Here is a 21940-nt window from a genome sequence, read left to right as displayed (position 1 = left end):
CAAAAATCTATATATGCAACCCTATTCAACATTAAAAAACAACCATAGTCTTCGATATTTTGTGCAATCATATTACCCAATGAAGTGCTACAATTCTGAGAGCCAATTCATACAACACAAAAGTGAAAAGGAAAATGGAGGCTTCGTGCAAGGATGCACTAATGTTTTGATTTCCATGTTGATTTCCTTGTTGCATTCATTTGTATTCCTTCATTAATGTGATTTAATTGATTTGAGTTTTTTGGTTACTCTTACAGTCAATTTCCAATTTTCTTTGACAAACATTCAAAAGGTATAATCCAAGAAGAAATTGACGATGCATCCTAGGATCCCCATATTATTGCAATCATGAATGCACTATTGTCTATTGTTCCAAATAGATATTTCCTATTACTCACACAAAATGGAGAAAATAGATGATGGTGTCTTACCCACCTTATATCACTTTGTCCCTCTCCTAGGTTCCTCATACCCATAAGGAATTCAAAGGCAATGAAAACTAGTGATTTGTGACATTTTGAATGTAGATTTTTTTTAATTTTAGGAATCAAATTGCATTTATTTTTGTATCTCCTTCAAAAACTAGTTTTTAACAAAAAAAACAACATTTTTAAAGAGTGAGTTGCATGTGGTTGCACGTAACTTTTTTTCTACAAGGGATAAAATTATGATTCTTTTGGATATTGATTTGTAACATTGGTATACAGTGTTTGCATTTAGTTTCATAATGTTTTGTTGCACTTTTTTAAATTAAGTTTTGAATTCGAAGTAATTATAATTTAGATAGAGGTCTTGATGGCATTGCATGAAGATTGCATTGAAGAAGTATAGTGTTGTCATTGATTTTAATTGCAACTGGTAATGAAGAAGTAAAGAAACCGGTAATGAAGCAATGAAGATCAACTGGTAACCCTAACCAGTTGAAATGCAGAACCCTAACTGATGGAGCTTGGAGATCGGTTGTGATTATTTATGACCAAATGATGATCGGTGATGAAGATACCACATAAGCATGTTGTATGTGATGAGTTTCGAAAAGGTTTTGGTGTGTAAAGATAACCGTTTATCTTGGGAATGATAAAATGCATAGTATGAAGTGACAAACGCATTATGTGTTACAAGATTCAAAGTGCAATGATCCAAGAGTGGTTGTAGATGACTAGAAGAATGTAAAGTTGATTGCATGTTATCTAACGATCAAGATTGAACCAATGTGTTTGTAATCTCTATGAGAATTTTAGGGTTTGTGTTGTGTTACTGACCTAAAGTATTTGTTTTTAAGGTTGATGAATTGATTTAATGAGTAGTTGTCAAATTTGGTTAAGTGTGAAAGTGACTGTTGCCAAACTAGGAGGTGTGTCTGCAGAATGATGTGAAGGCAAATAGGAACGATAAAGGATCTGATTCAACAAGGAAATGCTATTTTTAGATCGATCAAAGAACCTGTTGTTCTCTAACCATTACAATAGTAAAATCCCTTAACTGGGTAAGCTCTAATAGGCTTGTTGTTGAAATCCTCTAACCAGGTGATCCATTAGATTGGATTTGAAATCCTCTGCTAAGGTTACCTTTAATAGGGTATTACCTTTAACAGGGTATTTGTAGTCAATCCCTTAACCAGGTGGTCCTTAACCGGATTTGTTCCTAATAGAACATTCTTGTATAAGATTCTAACAAGGCTTGGCTCCTAACAAGGCGAAATTCAGAAGATTTCAAAATACTTGTGGGTATTCATCCCCACTGTGGTTTTTCCCATTTGGGTTTCCATGTCAAAAGTCATTGTGTCAAGTGGTGAATGATTTTGTGCATGTGTTTTTGGTATGGTTGATATAAATGATTAGTAAATCTGCATAGTTATATCTAAATGATTGGAAATGATCTAAAATATGTTATTATTGGTATTAGTGAAATGGTTTAAGGTTTTGGTCAAAGGATGTTTAAGTTTCAGATTTGTTTCTTTATATCATTGAAGTATTTGGTCAACCGGTAAGGTTTAACAATGTTGCTGTAGTTTTGTTAAAGTGTCTAAACTGATATACTTTATGAGTTTATTCTAACTTGGAAATAAGTTTGGTGAAAGGTTAGTTAATTTTCTATCTATTTATTCAGCCCCCCCTCTTAGTAGTTGACCAGATCTTTATAGTTTTATCATATTATCAATTGAAATCAAAGCATTCTAGGTCCTCTTGAGTATAAGCCTAATAGCCTGAGGATAAGATTGAGGAGAAAACAATGAAGAGAGAAGGTATGAAGTTAAATAGAGATAACTACAAAATTTGGAGTGATAGGATGAAGATTTACATCAAGAGCTTAGGAAATCAGTATTGGGATCATGTTGTTACTAAGTATAACTTCCCTAGTGGAATTCTGACAGATGATCAAAAGAAGGAGCAATAGGAGAACAACCAAGCATTGGAGGCCATCATCAGTACCTTGTCAGATTTAGAATATGTTGATGTTCATGGATTGGACACTGTATATGAAGTTTGGAAGAAACTAGAAGAAATCTATGGCAGTGATGAGCATGTATAAATAGCTAAGGAAGAGAGTCTTAGAGGAAAACTTGATGACATGAGAATGGCTGAAGGTGAAAACATTCAATTATATGGTCAGATAATCAAGGAGATAGTTGGATAAATCAAAAGTGTTGGAGGTACAGTGGAGGATGCCACTATGGTTAGCAAGGTATTGAGAACCCTTCTACCAGTCTACGCTATCAGAGTTGCAGCCATTCAAGAACTCAAATATATTGACAAGACAAAGGTAACTCTTGACTCTATCATTGGTAAATTAACTGCAATTGAATTAAATGGTTTTGATGGAAGTGTTCAGAGGTTAGAATATGCATTTAAAGCCTCAGTCTCAACCCCACTAGTAAGGAAAAGCAAAGAAGTAAGTTACAATCATGAATCTAAATCTAGAAGATAGGTAGATGATGATGAAAGCTTGATGGAACTTCAAGCATTGTTGGCCAAGTGATTACCTAGAGGTACCGGTAAGTATAGAGGTAGATTACCACTGAAATGTTTTGCATGTAATCAGATAGGACATATTGCTGCTAATTGTCCTAATGAAGATAACAAGGAAAAAAAGAGAAATATAGGAAGTTTAAAGGAAAAGGAAAAAGAAATTGTTTCATTGCAGTGGATGAAGGTATTACAGATGAAGAATCCAAGGGAGATACAAATGAGGACATTGTCTTTGTTTCTATCAAAGAAGACATATCAGATCATAAGGCATTGGTCTCTCACTTGGACAACTCAGATGACTTGGTTGTTCACACCACATGACTGGTGACCGGAGAAAGTTTCTAACATTAGATGAATTTGATGGAGGTGTTGTCAGATTTGGGAATAACTCTCCTTGCGTGGTGAAGGGAAAAGGATCCATTTCACTGAATGGTAAGAGTAGTGCAGATGATGTCTACTGGGTTGAAGGTTTGAAACATAATCTTTTGAGTGTTTCTCATCTCAATGACAAAGGTTCCCAACTAGAATTCAACAATGGAGTTTGCAAGATATTTAGAATCAAAGGTGAATTGATTGCAACATGCAAACAAACTAGAGGTAATATTTTTCACTTAAACTCTAAAGTCAATAGTTGTTTGATTGTAATAGTAGAAGATAGTTGGCTTTGGAATCAAAGGTTTTGCCATGTGAATTTTGATAACATTGTAAGAGTCAGCAAGTCAAAATCAGTAAGAGGATTACCACAGTTGGACAAACCGGTGAATGCTTTGTGCAAGGGATGTCAGTTAGGGAAATTAACATCCTCAACCTTCAAGAGAAAACCTTTCTTAGCTGAATATTTGCTTGATTTGGTTCATAATGACCTATGTGGACCAATTAGGACTAGGAGTATTCAAGGAGATTGGTACTTCATGATATTTACCGATGACTGCTCAAGGATGATGTGGGTCACATTCTTGAAAGACAAGACACAAGCACAAATTTAAAGCATTCAGAGCCCTGATTGAGAATGAAAGTGGAAGGAAGCTGAAATGTTTAAGGACTGATCAAGGTGGAGAATTTACTTTAGAGGAATTCACTAGATACTGTGAAAACAATGGGATCAAGATGTAGCTATCTACACCAAGGACACCACAACAGAATGATATTGTAGAAAGGAACAATCAGTCAGCGGTTGAAGCTGCTAGGACTATGTTAATTCAAGGAGGTGTAGCTAAGACATTTTGGAGGGAAGCTGTCTGCACAACTATTTATACAATGAACTGGATACTGGTCAAAAGAGGTAAAGACAAAACACCTTATGAATATTGGTATGGTAGATCATTGAATGTCAGTTACTTCAAAAATTTTGGTAGCATATGTTTTATTAAAAGAAGTTATTATATTGGAAAGTTTGATGCCAAAAGTGATGAAGACATATTTCCCGGTTACTCCACCAAGAGAAAAGCTTACAAGTGCTACACCAACCAGACTAAGAATATCATTGAAAGTGTCAATGTCCAATTAGATAAATTTCTTGAAAAATATGAAGAAACCAACAAGAAGAAGGAAGAAGAAGAACCAAACACACTAGTTTTTGAACCGGAACCGATAAAGCCAGAAGTTGGAGAACTGAACATAGAAGCCCTAGTTCAACCGGAATAGGAAGGTCCAACAGAAGATGAAGAAAGTGAAGAAGAAGAAGAACCTGAAAAACTAAGATCATATTATTCCAAGGTATATCACACTCAATCACAACCCTGATTAGATTATTGGAGACAAGAGTGCAGGTGTGTTAACTAGAAGAAGGCTAACAAAAAACTCTTGTATGATATCCACCATTCAGCCTAGAACAGCAAAAGAAGCCTTTGCAGATGAAGACTTGATCAAGGCAATGGAAGAAGAACTTGATCAGATAGAGAAGAATAATGCATGGTCATTGGTACCCAAACCGGAAAAAAATAATGTAATAGGCACAAAGTGGGTATTCAGAAACAAATTGAATGAAGATGGAGTAGTGGTCGGGAATAAAGCAAGACTAGTATGCAAAGGATATGCACAAGAGGAAGGTGAAGATTATGGTGAGACATTTGTACTAGTAGCAAGATTGGAAGGAGTAAGGACTCTACTTGCATTTGCAGCATATAGAGGATTTAAGGTATATCAGATGGATGTTAAATCAACATTCTTAAATGGAATATTGGAAGAAGAAGTCTACATAGAACAACTAGATGGTTATGCATTAACTAAAGAAAAGGATATGGTGTGCAAGCTTCGTAAGGCACTATAGGGATTTAAACAAGCACCAAGAGCATGGTATGAAAGATTGCACTCTCGCTTAGTAAAGATAGGTTTTCAAAGAACCAGTGAAGATAGTAACATATATCTCAAGATAGAAGGAGATAAAATACTAGTAAGTGAGGTATTTGTTGATGATATCATTTTTGGAGATAATGATGATATGTATCATGATTTTGCTAATGAAATGAAGAATGAATTTGAGATGTCACTAGTAGGTGAGATAAAAAAAAATCATAGGCTTGCAAATCCAACAGATGAAGGAAGGAATCTTTATCACATAATCCAAGTATGTGAAGGAAGTGTTGAGAACTTTTGGAATGAGTCACATATGATTGCAAGCAAAAGAATTTTTAGATACTTGAAAGGCACAATAGATTATGGATTATGGTATCCATATGCTGAAGACTTTGACTTAAAATTCTATACTGATGCAGATTGGGCAGGCAATGTTGATGATAGGAAAAGTACAACTGGAGGAGCATTTTTTCTTGGAGGCAGATTAGTGTCTTGGAGTAGCAAGAAATAGAGTTGTATCTCCCAATCAACAACATAAGCTGAGTATGTTGCAATTTACATGAATTGTACCCAAGAAATTTGGATGAAACACATATTGGAAGGTTTCAAGTTGAAGATATCAGAACTGATAAGAATTTTTTGTGATAATACTAGTGCTATCAATATTTCTAAGAACCCGATGTTGCATGCTAGGACAAAGCATATATAGTTGACGTATCATTTCCTGTGAGAGAAATTTCAAAGCAAAGATGTATCACTAGAGAATGCTTCCACTAAAGAAGAACTGACAGATATTTTTACTAAGCCTCTACCTAAGGCTACATTTGAATATCTTAGAGGTGAGTTAGAGGTTTCACCCCTACATGAAGTCAATTAAGTAGATATGGAAGACATCAATCCCAGAGCCTATTGAAAATATTGAAGAAGGATTGGTGAAGAATGGAGCTACTCCACAGGGGGAGAAGCTAATTCCATATCGATGAAGCATGGATAAGAAACATAATGCTTTACCTTCACTTTGGCATTGCTTTCAAAGAGGGGAAAATGTATATGATTGATAGTCTTATATGTTAAGGAGACAAGATAGATATAGACCAGTTACCAGCTAAAGATATGAAGATATAGTTGAAGGATAGTATATGTTGAAAATGTAAACTAGGATTCCTATACCTGTGTATACGCTTTACTCTCAATCATGACAATCAATTGGTATTGATATTTATATTGCCATCAATACCAAAGGGGGAGAATGTTAGTATTGCATGAAGATTGAATTGAAGAAGTATAGTGTTGTCATTGATATCAATTGCAACCGGTAATGAAGTAGTAAAGCAATCGGTACAATGAAGCAGTAAAGCAACCGGTAATGAAGTAGTGAAGATCAACCGGTAACCCTAACCAGTTGAGATACCTAGAAGAATGTAGATTTGATTGCATGTAATCTAACGGTCAAGATTGAAGCGATGTGTTTGTAATCTCTATGAGAATTTCAAGGTTTGTGTTGTGTTACCAACCTAATGTATTTGTTTTTAAGGTCGATGAATTGATTGAATGAGTGGTTGGAAAATTTGGTTAAGTGTGAAAGTGATTGTTGCCGAACCAGGAGGTGTGTCTGCAGAATGATGTGAATCTAGATAGGAGTGATAAAGGATCTGATTCAGCAAGGAAGTGTTATTTCTAGATCGGTCAAAGAGCCTGCTATTCTCTAACCATTACAATAGTAAAATCCCTTAGCCACGTAAGCTCTAACAGGCTTGTTGTTGAAATCCTCCACTAGGGTTACCTTTAATAGGGTATTACCTTTAACATGGTATTTGTAGTCAATCCCTTAACCGGGTGGTCCTTAACCGGATCTGTTCCTAACAAAACATTCTTCTATAAGCTTCTAACAAGGCTTTGCTCCTAACATGGTAAACTTCAGAAGAGATCAAAATACTTGTGGGTATTCATCCCCACCATGGTTTTTCCCATTTGGGTTTCCACGTGAAAAATCATTGTGTCAAGTGGTGAATGATTTTGTGGATGTGTTTTTTGGTATGGTTGATATGAATGATTGGTAAATCTACATAGTTATATCTAAATGATTGGAAATGATCTGAAATATGTTATTATTGGTATTAGTGAAATGGTTTAAAGTTTTGATCAAAGGATATTTAAGTTTTAGATCTGTTGCTTTATATCACTCAAGTATTTGGTCAACCGGTAAGGTTTAACAGTGTTGTTGCAGTTTTGTTAAAGTGTCTAAATAGGTATACTTTGTGAGTTGATTCTAAGTTGGAAATGAGTTTGGTGAAATTTAGGTTAATTTTCTATCTAATGATTCACCCCCTCCTCTCAGTAGTTGACTGGATCTTTATAGTTTCATCATATTATCAGGTGTATGTTATTGCACATAACTTGTTCAGTATGTGTCAGAATTCAATTTTTACTTTTGTTAGAAAAGGAAATCAATACCTAGTGCGTACATATTTTTGAATTTTTTTAATTAATTTATTATTTTCACTCTTATGTAGAACAAAGAAGTTGATGTTCAGTGAAAACCCTACATTTAGTATAACTTAGAAAAAATACATCATAAAATAAAAAATATATTAAAATTATAGTTGTTAGAAAGCTTGTTTCAATGGCTACCATCTTGTAATTTGGTTTGTCAATTTGGTTTCATTTGAACATTCAATCTGAGATTTGAAAGACAAAAATCTATAGAAAGTTTGAGGGAGAGAGTGGGGGGATAAGAAATTAGGGAGTTTGATAGAACATATCTTTGACTAAATGGGGGTTTGATCAAATATATTATAAAAGGTTCAAACGAACATCATGTTAATCAAACCTACTTAACGTGCACAAACTTTTTTGTAATGGTCATATTCAATCGAACACTGTAAATTTTAACTATTGGCATTCATTTAAACTCCATCCTATCAATTTTTTATTTTTTTAAAAATCACAATCACATATCATTAGATGGGTAAAAGCACAAAAATGTGTCACGTTTTAGGCTAACTTATCAGCACAAGTGAATTAAGTAATTCTAATTGAAAATATTTTTTTTCCAAACATATGGTCTATATAGATTTATTATAGTTAAGTTATATATGGGCCACAAATTTTCCAATTGGAAGTGTCTACTAAATGTATATTTTATACTACTTTTAATCTAATTACAAAAAAAAGTAAAACTCGATGTTTCAACAACTCCTACTCTTATAAATAATTGTTTAAATGAAATGTAAAAATACCCTTTTATAGATCTATAAGTGAATTTTCCAAAATATAAATCTTTTAAAATTTTAATTAGTTTTTATAGAAAGTTGGTCACCAACACTAAAATATAAGGTTGATTATCTTGTCAAGGAAAAATACTAAAATTTATTAAAAAAAAATTGAAAAAAAATGATGCAATAGAGAAAAGAATCTATATCAAGATGATATAATTCTTTTCTAATTTGGATAAATAATTAATAAAAAAGGTGGTGGGAATTGGAAAGAGTTATATTTCAGCACACACAACTTTTCAAATTTATTAAAAAATATATATTTATAAAAAATAGTAAAAAATATATCCATGCACTAAAGTTTCAAGTTATAAATATAAAAAGACAAATTCTAGAAAAAAGGTAAAATTTATTAAATAAAGTGTGGTAGCTTGTGTAACTTCAATTTCAGCATTTTTCAGCAACTAAATTATAGTGTTTACCTTATAAAAAACTACATTCAAATAATTTTTTAAATTTTTATTAAAATTACAAACATAAAATAGAAATAAGAATATAAATTTTATTAGTTTACATCATTTCAAAATTCAAAACATATATTTCACTTTCTATTGATTTAATTTAAAAAGTTGAATCAACATTGACCATTTCCTTTATAAAAGTGTGACACATCTTTGTACTTTTACCCAGATGTGTTTTTTTACATTTTTCCAACTCAAAATAACAAGTTTAATTATGCACATTTTCCTTCTACTTGAGGCAAATTAGGAATAATTTTTGGGATGGAATTTTTGAGGAGCACATGTTCAAGAAAAGGAGATGGCAAATAAAAGGACAAGAGAAAGTAAGAGCACACGAAAGCATACACGTGAAAAGGAACAAATATTACATGAAGAAAGAATGTGAAGATATTATAAATAAAAATAAGGTATGCATCTTTACCTTTCTATTTGAATTTATTGTATCATGTAATGTAGAATGTTACTCTCTCTCTCTCCTTAAGTCTTTTTAGGACCTCTCTCTCTCCCTCTCTCTCTCTCTCTCTCCCTCTCTCTATAGTTTTAGGACCCCTCTCTCTCTCTCTTTCTCTCCCCTTAAGTATTTTTAGGACCTCTCCCTCTCTCTCTCCTTAAGTATGTGTAGTTTTTCTCTCCCCTTCAGTCCTTTTAGGACCTCTCTCAATCTCTCTTTCCTTAAGTCATATATATTTAACTTTTGTGTGCAGATCAGGTTCAAAAGGAAGAAATTTCTCAAGCAAGAATTTAGGGTGAAAACAAGGTTGAAGATAGGGAGGAGGATCGAGTCCAAGCAATAGAGGTTGGAGAGGGGTCAGCTTGCTTCTTTCTACTGGTATGGATGAGAATATTGTGAAAATGGATGTGGAGCAATTGAAACTATATAGTGAACAACCTAGACATACTAAAAGGAGGTCAATGAATAAAATAGGCAAGGAAATAATTTCTCATTTTGAAAATCTTGATAACTATCGAAAATGATGATTTCATTGTCATTTTTGATAGTTATAAATTTCCAGAAAAAACCTTAAATAAATACATTCAAGCGAACACCTCCTTTGATTGAGCCTATTATTTTATTCATAAGAAAATGTTCGACTAGGTTTTCAATTAAACCACTGAAATATAAGCATGTTCAATTGAAGCCAAAAATGTGCTTCAACTGAAGGTCCCCCTTCAATTTAAGGTGTTGAAAATTGATTTTTTCACCACTACCAATTTTTCTTTGTGACCAAAATTGTAACGCACTATTGTGGGATCACCCTTAGAATTGCTAATCATGATTACCCCTCTACCAAAATTGACTTTACTTATGAGGATATTTTGGCACTAGAGAATGACATCATAAACATTTTCCTTAATGTACTTTACCTTTGATTCACTTAAATGAAATATCTTCTAGAGATGAAGAATTGATTTATCTTGCTAATTCCTCTCCCAAAGTTTGTCCTACTCATGAGTATACCTTTGAATAAGATGATGACATAATTATAAGTTTTCTTGATTCTCTCCCTTCTAGATATGAATCCTTAGTAGACTATAAGCCCAATAAAAGTCAATTCAATATAATTCAGATTTCAAGTCACATGAAACCTCTTTTTTTTTTTTTCATTTTCATCCTAATATTCCTCAACCTTAAAAATATCTATGCTTGTTATCAAAGGTGTTAAGAATCCAAGTAGACCTCCTAATTACATTCTAATCATTGCAAAAAAAATCACTAAGTAATATAATTAATAAACAAGTGACAGAACAACCTCATTATCATGAAGTGACTTAGACATATAGCACCTGTAATAATAAACAAGATTGAAATGTTCTTCCTCATTCTAAATTTTTTAATAATTTTGGTAAGGAGTATGATCTTGTTTATTGAAATAACATGCTACTCTAGATAATATATCCCTTTGTTATTTGATTCCAAATTCATCTACATACTTTAAGATGCTCCAATAAGCCTTATAGAAGGTAGTTGTCTCGCCTTTTTCTAGAGCATATGAGTTAGCAGTCTTGTTAGATTGTATGCATGACACATTTAGATGGATATTATGTTCATACAATATAAAGTACCACATATGAAAGTTAAAAATTAATATGATCCCCTCATGATTAATGTTCTCACTAACAAAACTAGGATTAGGCATATCTTAGTTGTTAATGAATTAGGTATTAATGTTTGTATCATGAATATGTTACATTAGTTTAATTTGGATATCTCTCATTCAACCAAATTATCTCTGTATCCATGGATTTGATAATGTTGGTAGATAGTAATTACATATAATTCTATTACCTATTATTATATAGGAGCTATGACTTTACCCATTTTCCTATCCATGTCATGCTTAATCCTCTTACTAAAATCTTCTTCTAGGTAGATCATGGATTCATGTTAATGTAAATAGTCCCTTCTACCCCTCATCCAATAATATAATTCATTTACAATGACCCAATGTACATGCTATCAATTGATAAAATTTGTATATTGGTATTATAAAAAGGTAGGGTGTATATCTTTCCTTAACACTATGCTTCCATCTACAACATAGTCTCCTACTGATAATGCTTTCTTGGAGAAAATTGGGATCCATTAGAATTTTCACCCTCCTATAATAAAGATTATAATGTCACCCATTTCAAATCTAAAACTTCATTAAGGGAGCCTAGTGTTTCATTTGTCCAAGCTACCTCTAACTCAATTCCAAATTATTCTTCGAACACATGTATTGATGATAATTAGGGCTCTTTAGATTTCAACCCATATGGTTCAAGTTAATCTAAGAGTGTACCTTCCAATCATGACATCTCAACACCCAATAAGGATCTTATTTCATGCAAAGAATCAATTCTTATTCTAATAAAGATCCTACATTTGATTTGGATAAATAGTATGAACTTGGTTGTAAAATGCTTTCTAAACATAGATACAATGGACATGGTTTAGGATGTATGGAATAAAGTATTGAGGCTCATGTAAACATAAATGACACTTTCTAAAAAAGGGTTTCTAGGTCTCCAACATTCTCCCTTTTCTACATCTCTCCTCTATTGTTGAATTATACATCTATCTTCTTCTTATGAAGAGAAAGGATTTATTTTTTCTCCCAACGTTTCAGTTTAAAAAGAGAGTATCTTGTTAATGCTTCTTAAATACAACTTGCTTACACTTCCTCTTCCAAAACGAAAAAAAAATTATAAACCTTATCAAAACATTATTTATTTTTGTGTATATAATCAAATGCATGACCATTCCACCAATGAATGTTAAGCCTTGGAATGTAAAATATAACTTATTATTTTTGTATCATTCAAATAACAAGTGGCAATAAGTTTCACCTTTTTCCTATCCTTTCTAAAAAATATTGATTTCTATTATGTTTCTCTTGACTATGTGACATTTGTAGATCTACATGGGTGCTCATTGTCATTCATGGTGGTAGAGTTTCAAGTGAAACTATCTCTTTTCTAGGGTAAGAAACATAAATAGTCTCTTGTGACATTTTCCTTGCCTATACACTAGGAGCAATGGACAACTTGTTTTGAGGCATGCATCCTTTCTTGAGGATATCCATTCCTCTTGTGTGTATCCTTGTCTAAATATCTCCTTCCTTGTTATAAATTAGTGTCTTTAGACAAGGATATTATCTTCTCTTGACCTTTTTGTTAGCTATTTATCCTTGAAAAGGATTCTCTTACACTTTTTGGAAGATATTTTCTTTACAATGATGTCTTCCTTGGTGAAATAATTGCATCATTTATAAGGATTTTCTTTATATCTTATAATACATACAATTTTAAAAAGGATATCTCCTTGGTGTTAAATGTGTTTTATCTTTGATATGGATCTCTATTTTTCTTAAGATATCAACATAGAAATATGTTGACTTCTTAAGGGGGTTATATGAGGCCTCCTCATCACTTGTATCAATTTATTGATGTTTCCTTAAAGTGGTGGTGTTTTGTTGCATAATTCCTCGTAAGGTGTGGTTATCAATCTCTCTACAAACTTTCATGTTATACAACCTTTGTTTTTATCATTGAGCATAACAAATATTGCTAGCTTGATCCTTTAGAAAACATATTTATGCTTTCTCAAGTTTTGGTCAACTAGTATAGTGAGGCTTGATAGTTTGATCATTGTTTCAATTTTAATCTCCTTGAGCATTTGTCATCTAACATAATGCAACTTGTTAGCATCATCATTGTTGATATCCTTTACTCTTTCTTGCACGTTGATTACCTATTATAGGATGTCTTGCTATCATTATTATTTACTTACAATCATAATAACACAATTTATTCATGAACACTCATAATAACACAACTTATTGGTCACGTGAATATATGCAATCTGTGTGGGCCCCTAGCATAACACAACTTGCTAGTTGCTAGTTGGCAGACCATAGATCCTCCTCTAATTCATGTATGCTCTCACTATTTCTATAAGCCCAATTGTGATCTTAAAATAAAATTTTGAGAATGATACTGGTTCTTGAGGCAACCTTTACATTGAGGTCTCTTCAACTAGTTGATGTGGAGCATTTTGTTTTGATATAATCCTATGATTGGGGGTTTTCTTCTCTCAAATTATTGTCATCCTATCCCTATTTTTTATTTCTCTTAGCTTCTCTATCTCTTATCTATACTTTACCAATGACTATGAGCATGTGTTGAATTCCCACTAATGTGGGACCTAAATCTAGTTTAGTAGATTGTAACCACTTTACAATTTTTTACTCTATCTGGGCCTTTACTTTAGTCTTCCCTCTCTTGGGTCATTTTAAGCTTATTTAGGTTTTATCCTATCCTACTATGCATGTCATATGCTAATGTTCACACTAGATCCTATGTCTTGGAACCTGATATTTTGTCACCACCTTCTCTAGTCCTGTATTAAGAGGACTAAGGTGCCTAGCACCCTAGTTTGAGTGGATAGGGCACCCATAGCCCCAATCCCTCCAGAACAGACCCATATTAAAATGTGCATCAGTGTCGGTTCCCACCATTTGTGATCTAATTCTAATATTTTACTTTGATAGTTGGAAGTTAGCCTAAATTCATAATACCCTGAGAACTTTATATAAAACAATAATTTATCATTCACAAAGTGTAATTTTAACAATCTATTACAATAATTTCTAATTACCAAGCATTCCTAATTCCTTCAATCAAGAGAAAACTTGAGTACACAGAGAAATAGGATATAGAAAACGCTACTAAAGTACAATAAATCTTAAGTAATTATGTTATGATTTATTATATTATTGCATCAACACTTGGAGGACCATCTAAATAGAGTTGCATCACTGCCATTACCAATCATAAGGTATAATCTTGTCAATTTAGTATTACAATTATGATTTAGTCTTTTTCCTACCAAGGGTAGGCTCTTTTTTACATTAATTATTACTTTTGTGGGGGTGGGAACACTAACACAGGGTTTGACTTAAGTAAGCCCCTATATAGCATCACCATTGCCCCCTCTTTCATGTATGCAAGTTAAAATTTGACAACAGAAGGGGCTACAAGAGTGCATTGTAGACTAAGATGGATAATTCTAGGTTTTACACAAGATAAAAACATCAAACTATGTCGAACTTCTCCAAGGTTTGACACTTTTTTACTGAGATTCTAGGAAATAGGCTTATAGGAACTCCTAAGTGCCTTTTTTAACCTTTTTGCCAAGTTGGACATCCTTAGACTAGGGTGCCTAACACACTAATTTAGCATTTTCTACTCCATATTGTAGCTACAAGTTCCTCTTTGTATCTCATTTCAGATCTAAACTTCTATGTTGATTTCCAACTTTGTATCTTACTATTTATATCAAAAATTATCAATTTTCTATCATTTAACCTAGTTCATTTGCATACACTTCACAATCTCAATCCCATAGCAATATAAAAGAAGGTAAAAACAACGTAGTGTTCAAATATGCTATTAGGATGATAGCTAAACCTTTCTTATGATTCTAATGATATTCCATGGCATGAGATTTGAGATCTTAGTTACATCCCTATGCTAGGATCTCATTTCCTACATATCACATCTAACTAGAATACCCAAGCTAGACACTATGCTTGGAAAAGTTAAAAGAGGAAGAATGGATAATGAGATTGGGTTAGAGTTAGAATGATTCTCTTCATTTTTTCAAATTTTTTTAACATCATGGGATCTCAAAGGAAATATTTGGAGATGTTGGTTAAAGATTCTTAAAAAAAAAAGTATTTTCTATGTCTAGTTTCTTATATAGTTTTGATGTTCCATTGTAGGTTTGAATTTATATTTTGAGTCATTGGTAAGTGTTGTAATCAATTTGAAATAAAAGCTTAAGTGAAAACCTTTATCCAAATTTCTCCACAAAAATGACATAATGTTGTAATCCATTAATAAGGAAAATCAACATATTATTCTATAATTTATTCTCACAAATTATCTTCCAAAATTATCATATTGAAGAGTTTTTGTGACCATATTATTACATATTTTATATCTAAAAATTAGAGTTTTGTAAGAGTGTTCATGGTTTTTCAAAAGTTAGAAAATAAGATAATCTTATTAATTTTCAAAATTAATATAAAATCATTGTTTATATGGTCCTTTTTTTTTTTTCATGACTAGGTGAGTGTAGTTTCTTTGTAGATTTGGATCTCATATAGAGTCTTCAAATTCATTTCCTTATTTTCTTAGGGACCTTATTGGACTATTATCTAGGTATGTGATTAAACCTTGTTGTAAGGGAAAATTCGCCTTTTTATTTGTTATCTAGCCTTGTTTTCATCACAATAAATTTTAAAAATGATAGAGAACATCAAGCAAGAATTCAATACATGCCATAAATGATGATGTAAGTAGTAGACATGGTAATTTTCAAATAAATTAAGGTTAGTCCTTATGTTTAACTCTAAAGGTGGAAAGTGTAATGTTTTATTCTTTGACTTGTAAGACAAGAACTACTTGGTAGGTTTAGGTTAGATATTGTATGCTCGAAAAGTGTGGAATCCTACAAATGAGAAACAAACAACTCAAGAACACCAATGAAAAATTATGTTAGAGGATTGAAATCATAAGAGAAGTTAGTGACATAAAACTCTAAGCACGTCCTATTTTCCTCTATCTCCAAGGATCCTTCATATTCAAGGTGGCTCTCAGCTTGGAAGAGCACTTGATCTCTAGGATGACAACCTAAAGAATGGGAGATATATGATTTTAAGATCTAAATGTATGCAACTACAATCTTAGTGAAATGCTATTGATATGAAACTATGATATGTTACCCAATTGATGAAATTAGTGTGATATTAAGCTAGACTAAGAAGATATGAAGATGAGATTAATCTAGAATGGAAAAGAAACTAACATGATATACTAAAACTTGATGAAATCTATGCTATGATGCAACTATAATGATATAAAATGCTTAGAGATGACAAACTGAGCTTCTTGATAACTTGCACAAGATAATTTAGCTGTAGCTTAGATGCAAATAACTAAGATAGGATCCTTGATATGAGAAAATGAACTCTATTTATAGAGGAATTGGTGAAATAAATGGCCAAGATTGAATTGGCTTAAGAAGGGTCAAGATTGAAAGTTATCAATCCATGTAAGATTTTCAACCTAATCTCATGTTGACAAGTGTCACCATGAGATTGTTCGAGAGGAGAGGAAGGAAACATTAAATGATTGGGAAGACTTAATGGCTAACCCCATGTGGGAAAGTTTGTTGGATAAAGCTTTTATCCAAGGATGCAGGCTATTATCCATTGGTTCAACTCTTGTGCAAAATTGAAAGATGGTAAAAGGGACAAGCCATGATGGGTTGATGTGTTGAAGGGATGGTGTCTTGTAAGAGCCTTAAAAGATCTTTGAAGACTCTGGAGGTTTAGCTTGTGTGAAGGAAGAAACCTTCAAGGATTTTGTAATAGCCTTTAATGGTTTGGAAGGCTTTGGAGTTTAATTTGTAAGAATCTCACAAATTTGGGGATCTCAACAAGTTAACTTGTTGAGAAGGATAAAGTCTTAAATGCATATAGAAGATTTTCTTCCAAATTTGTAGAAGTGACTTCCCGAAATTTAGGGATATGACATGATTAGAATAATTAAGCTCATTAAGTAAGATTTGAGGACTTCTAGAAGAATGATTAGGAGGTTAATGGAAAATGTAGGAGAATGCAAGTGGGGAAAATAGGGATTTTAATTAAAATAAAAAGATTTAGTTTAACTAAAATAAATGCAACTTGCATTTGTAGGAAAGTGCAAGTGGTGGGGGTTTTATAAATAAATTTGATTTATTTATATGCAAGAAATTATTTTAATTAAATATAATTTAATTAAATGGTGGAGAGGGAATTCAATCAAATAAATAGAATTTATTCAATTAATGGAAGAAAGGGGAATTAATCAAATATTGAATTTGATTAATGGCTGGATAGGAAAAGGGGATATTAATTAAACCTTAGTTTAATTAATAGGTGGCTAAATGATAATTAAGCAAATAAAATTTATTTAATTAAGTGTGCAAATTTAGGTGTCTATAGATATATATTCAAATTTAAAAATAATAAGTTGAGACTCCTAATCCTAAATACTCAACCCCTAAACCAAGACACCTCACAACCCCCAAGCCCTTTGCCAACAAGACCTTTTTTTCAAATGGTGGAATCTATCATATGTGACTGTTTGTATATTTTTTATATGGTTTTCATTGACCTTGACCCCTTTGATAGGTATTTATAATTCTTTTGTGCCTTTAGCCCCTATGGACCTAGGAAATAGGGCTACACACAATTAGCCCTCCATTTGGACTTTTCCCACTTTACCTATCAAACTACCTGAACAACCCCCTAAATTTTTCTTATATTTGAGTACCCTTTTGGGAATTATAAAATATTTCAAACTTCTACATCTGGGTTTTGAGTGCAATTTTTTAAACCCTATTGGGCCTATTTTTGGTCAAACTAGCCGGTATAGAGGTTTAGACATCAAAACCTTCACTAGTTGGATGGAGAGGAAGTCAAAGCTCTTGAAGAGGGTGTGCGCATTCCTAAGGGTCCTTCCCATGCAAAATTTTACCACCGTTGTGTCCAGTGTCTCAAGGATTCATTCAATCCCTCACTACACAAACTTGCCACATGGAGATGTCAAGTCCAGGGCATCACTCCAACAGTGCCAAGGCGAGATCTTCTGGTCCCCAAACCAAGAAAAAAAACTAGTATACATGTTAATCTAACATTACTCAGCGTTTCAGACCTTTCCCGTAGAGGAATGTTGAATAAGATCTCCTTTTGCATCCAAACCCTAGTTTTGAGGGTTTTACTAGGCAACGAGGAAGAAAAATCAACTACTCCTCGATCACATAACTTCAAGACCTCAAACCAACTTCAAATGAGAGGTGATTCACTGATACACACATTTCAAAAAATTAGATCTTCCAAAAGTCCATACAAATCCGTACCAAGACCAAGAGCCCAAGAAAAAGCAATAAAAATGACAGTTTCAGATTGGTAGGAAGCATAAATTTCATTCAAAGCCTCAATGTAAACTTTGGGAATCATTCCTGAGGCTTAAATAAGACTAAGGAAGCCTTCTAACCACTTCCCAATGTACAAAATGCAACCAACTAGCCGTTGGGCAACCACAATTCAAAAAGTTGCAAAAATTGCTCATGAGCAACTTTTGACATATTATGACATCACACACTTGTCTTCATATTGAAGGTTACAAATTGGACACACAACACCTCTAGGACCCCTAGACACCAAAAACATAAATAAAATGCCCATACAAGGCTTGTGACCACATATACAATTTTGGAGCCTTAGGGCTTATTACAAGCATTGGTAGCATTGGACCTACCATATCCATCTAGGACCTATACAAAAAACCAAACACATGTTCTAGCACACCTTTGAGTGCCCCTACACCACCAGTCTTTGTTTTTGGTTAGGATCAGGTTTTGCTGTTGATCTGTTGATGATTTTACTTCAGGTTAAGGATGCCTGGGAAAACCCTTCTTGTTGGTTGAAGGTGCCAAACAAACCCTTGTTCTCTGTCTTCGAGTTCTACTATTTGTTTTAGATCCGTTGGAACTACTAGCATGGTTTGTATTGTTCTATCTTTGTAATCTTGATGGCGTTTGTTTATTGTTGGTTGTTGGGTGTCTTTGATCTATTTGCTTGCAGCGTCCCATTGTTAGTTTAGGATCCGTGTGGTTTCTAGGGGTTTCAGGTCCCTTCAAACCTATTGTATGAGATTTTTGGTCCCCTCTAAACCTATTTTTCCTAATAAAAAATAATCTTATACAATAAAAAAAATTAGACAAACAACAAATACACAATCAACTTCTTTACTCATTTCACTAAATTTTATATTAATTAACAAAACATATTTAATTAATTTCCAAAATTAATACATCTTTATGTGATATTATCTCAATGACTAGATAAGTGCCAAATTTTTATATAATGTTGAATCTTCTTAATGAATAGTCAATTTTAATTAATGAAAAATCTCTGTAGACTATTAGAAATGTTTGATTATTAAGACTTTTAACACGAGAGAAAGTCACCATTAAGTTGGCTACCCACTCCTTGACTTTATCAAATGATATTAGCACTGATTAGATTCAGTAAGTCAAAGGTTGGGTGTTACCTAGTTAAATTGGTTCGGGAGCGGGTTAGTGGTGTGAGTGCGTGTGAAGATGGCTTTGAAAATAAAAAGCAACTCATTATAACTTTGAAATCATGAATCGACTTTTAAAACAAGCTGCGGTATCAGAATTGTTACAGAAGAAACTAGCCCTGCAATTCCTCTACTAAATATTTTAGCCTGGACATCAACTGTGAGGAACAAAAAACATGGGTGTTCCCCACTCAACTGCTATTATTTCCCGTAATACTCACTGTTCCTTTGAATGATTAAAGCTTCAAAACCAAGCACGGCCTGATTTTAACCAGAAAAACAGAAACAATGCGCAGTTTTCTAGGAATTTTAATTCCATTTGCTAGCTTGCCTTACACACAAGATCAATGCAGAGTTTGAATTGAATACTAATGGGTATTTAAATATAGAACACTAATGGAGATGCAACCATAACAGCAAGCCAAGCACAGTCTAAGCTATAGCAGAGCTTCGACATGGCATTCCGTATCATGTCACCCCTCCTCTGCCTTAACATGAATGTGCTGCTACTTTTAATGCTAAAAAGGGCATATCATTTTACACCACTTTTGGCTGCTGGTGGTGACAATGATAGTATTCTTCAACAGCCAACAGTGCCCCTTCTCAATTATTTGAGAGTATCCAAGTTTTCTGAAGGGTATGCCAATCTATGGGGAGGCCAACACCAAAATGTTTCAGAAGATGCTTACTCTGTTACACTCACATTAGATAGCTCATCTGGTAAGACAGCATTACTAATGCATTTTTTTTCTTTCTTGGTGGTTAGCAGCTTTTATATGAAATGAATTGAGTGATGGGGATTGCAGGTAGTGGTTTCAAGTCAAAAGTGGCTTACATGTATGGCTTCTTCAACGCTGCTGTTAAACTCCAGGCGGGATATACTGCAGGGATCATCACTTCTTTCTATGTATGTACTGTAAAACCCATACATGAAATTAGGGTTAAACTGGACTTTTTATCGTCATTACGGATAAGTTTCTAGGACCCATTATTCCTAATTAGGGTTTGGCCAGTGGAAGGTCGGCTGTTTAAAATCCAGGCCCAGCTGGCTCAATATTAGTAAACGAGTGGTTATAATGCAATTCTTCTTGTATCTCATCAATGTGAAAGTGGTGCAAGTTTTTAATGGGTGATTTGTGATGATCAGCTTTCGAACAGCCAAGTTTATGAAGGATGGCACGATGAGATAGACATAGAGTTCTTGGGAACAATACCTGGAGAGCCATACAAATTGCAGACCAATGTTTATGGCAACGGTACAGGAGATGGAAATCTGATCGGCAGAGAGCAACAATTTCATCTCTGGTTCGACCCAACTCAGGATTTCCACAACTACAGCATTCTCTGGACGCCTTCTCAAATCCTGTAATTTTCTTTTTCTCCCTAATAATTTCACAGCAGAACTGACAGTAGTTTTTACAATCTAGTATAATGAAATTTATAACTTATTCTTGTTTTGGTTACACATTTTTGGTGGACGGTATCCCCATAAGGAGGTTTCCGAAGACAAAAAGTCTTGGAGTGATATACCCATCAAAGCCAATGTCTGTGTATGCAACAATTTGGGATGCATCTTCATGGGCGACAGATGGGGGGAAATACAAGGCCAATTATACGTATGAGCCCTTCCTTTCCAGTTACACCAACTTCCAAACGATTGGATGCGATGAAAAGGATAACTACTGCTCCAAAGTGCTCTTAGATGGCTGTTTGGTATCTCCGCATTTGAACAAAAAGCAAATAGTTGATCTGAAATATGTTAGGAAGAATTATATGACATACGACTACTGCCAAGATTTGCAGCGATATCCCAAGGGTTCCATGCCTGAATGCCCAGCACAACCATCCGATTCATACTAATTTATTCTCCAAAGTTTGGTAAAAGAGGAAGTGGTGTCGGAATTAGGCAGAGAAAAATAGATTATTTGTAGTAATTCTCATCTTTATGTTTTATCCTGATGTATAAGGTTAGAGACCTTTTAAAATCTTTTTCAATTCATAATTCTATCCGAAAATCTTATCTAATCAAATTATAATGTTATATAGTATTTAATATGATTTTATCATTTTATCACATGTTATCTTGTCTCTTTTCATGAAAGAATTATACACTTGCTTCTTCCCGTTCTGCCAAAGTTTCAAATTACTCTCATCTAAGCAATAAGTTAAGGTACAAAGATACCACTTTGTCATCAAACCTTTACTTGATATGCAAGAAAGATAATTAAATTTTGTTTAAGATATGAATAGTAGAAGAACAACT

The 21940-nt window shown here is 33.4% G+C and overlaps 1 protein-coding gene across 1 annotated transcript; it reads left to right on the top strand.

Annotated features, from left to right (window-relative positions):
- The first annotated feature begins 20094 nt into the window (after positions 1–20094).
- LOC131858169 (xyloglucan endotransglucosylase/hydrolase protein 31-like) lies at positions 20095–21645 on the top strand. Its single transcript, XM_059211266.1, has 4 exons — positions 20095–20397; positions 20484–20584; positions 20825–21042; positions 21171–21645. Exons 1-4 carry the CDS (start codon positions 20133–20135, stop codon positions 21535–21537), a joined length of 951 nt encoding a protein of 316 aa, XP_059067249.1. The 5' UTR covers positions 20095–20132; the 3' UTR covers positions 21538–21645.
- Positions 21646–21940: the final 295 nt, after the last annotated feature.

The sequence above is a fragment of the Cryptomeria japonica genome, chromosome 9 (assembly GCF_030272615.1).
Source record: "Cryptomeria japonica chromosome 9, Sugi_1.0, whole genome shotgun sequence".
In the NCBI taxonomy this organism is placed as follows: Eukaryota; Viridiplantae; Streptophyta; class Pinopsida; order Cupressales; family Cupressaceae; genus Cryptomeria; species Cryptomeria japonica.
Note: the sequence above shows the minus strand (reverse complement) of the source record. Positions and strands in the feature narration are given on the sequence as shown.

What these genes read in the sequence shown, in the direction of transcription:
- LOC131858169 (XM_059211266.1), top strand. Translation starts at nt 20,133, where the DNA reads ATGGCATTCCGTATCATGTCACCCCTCCTCTGCCTTAACATGAATGTG. An exon ending in GGATCATCACTTCTTTCTAT is followed by an intron (nt 20,585 to 20,824) that starts GTATGTACTGTA and finishes TGTGATGATCAG; the next exon opens with CTTTCGAACAGCCAAGTTTA. An exon ending in TGGACGCCTTCTCAAATCCT is followed by an intron (nt 21,043 to 21,170) that starts GTAATTTTCTTT and finishes TATCCCCATAAG; the next exon opens with GAGGTTTCCGAAGACAAAAA.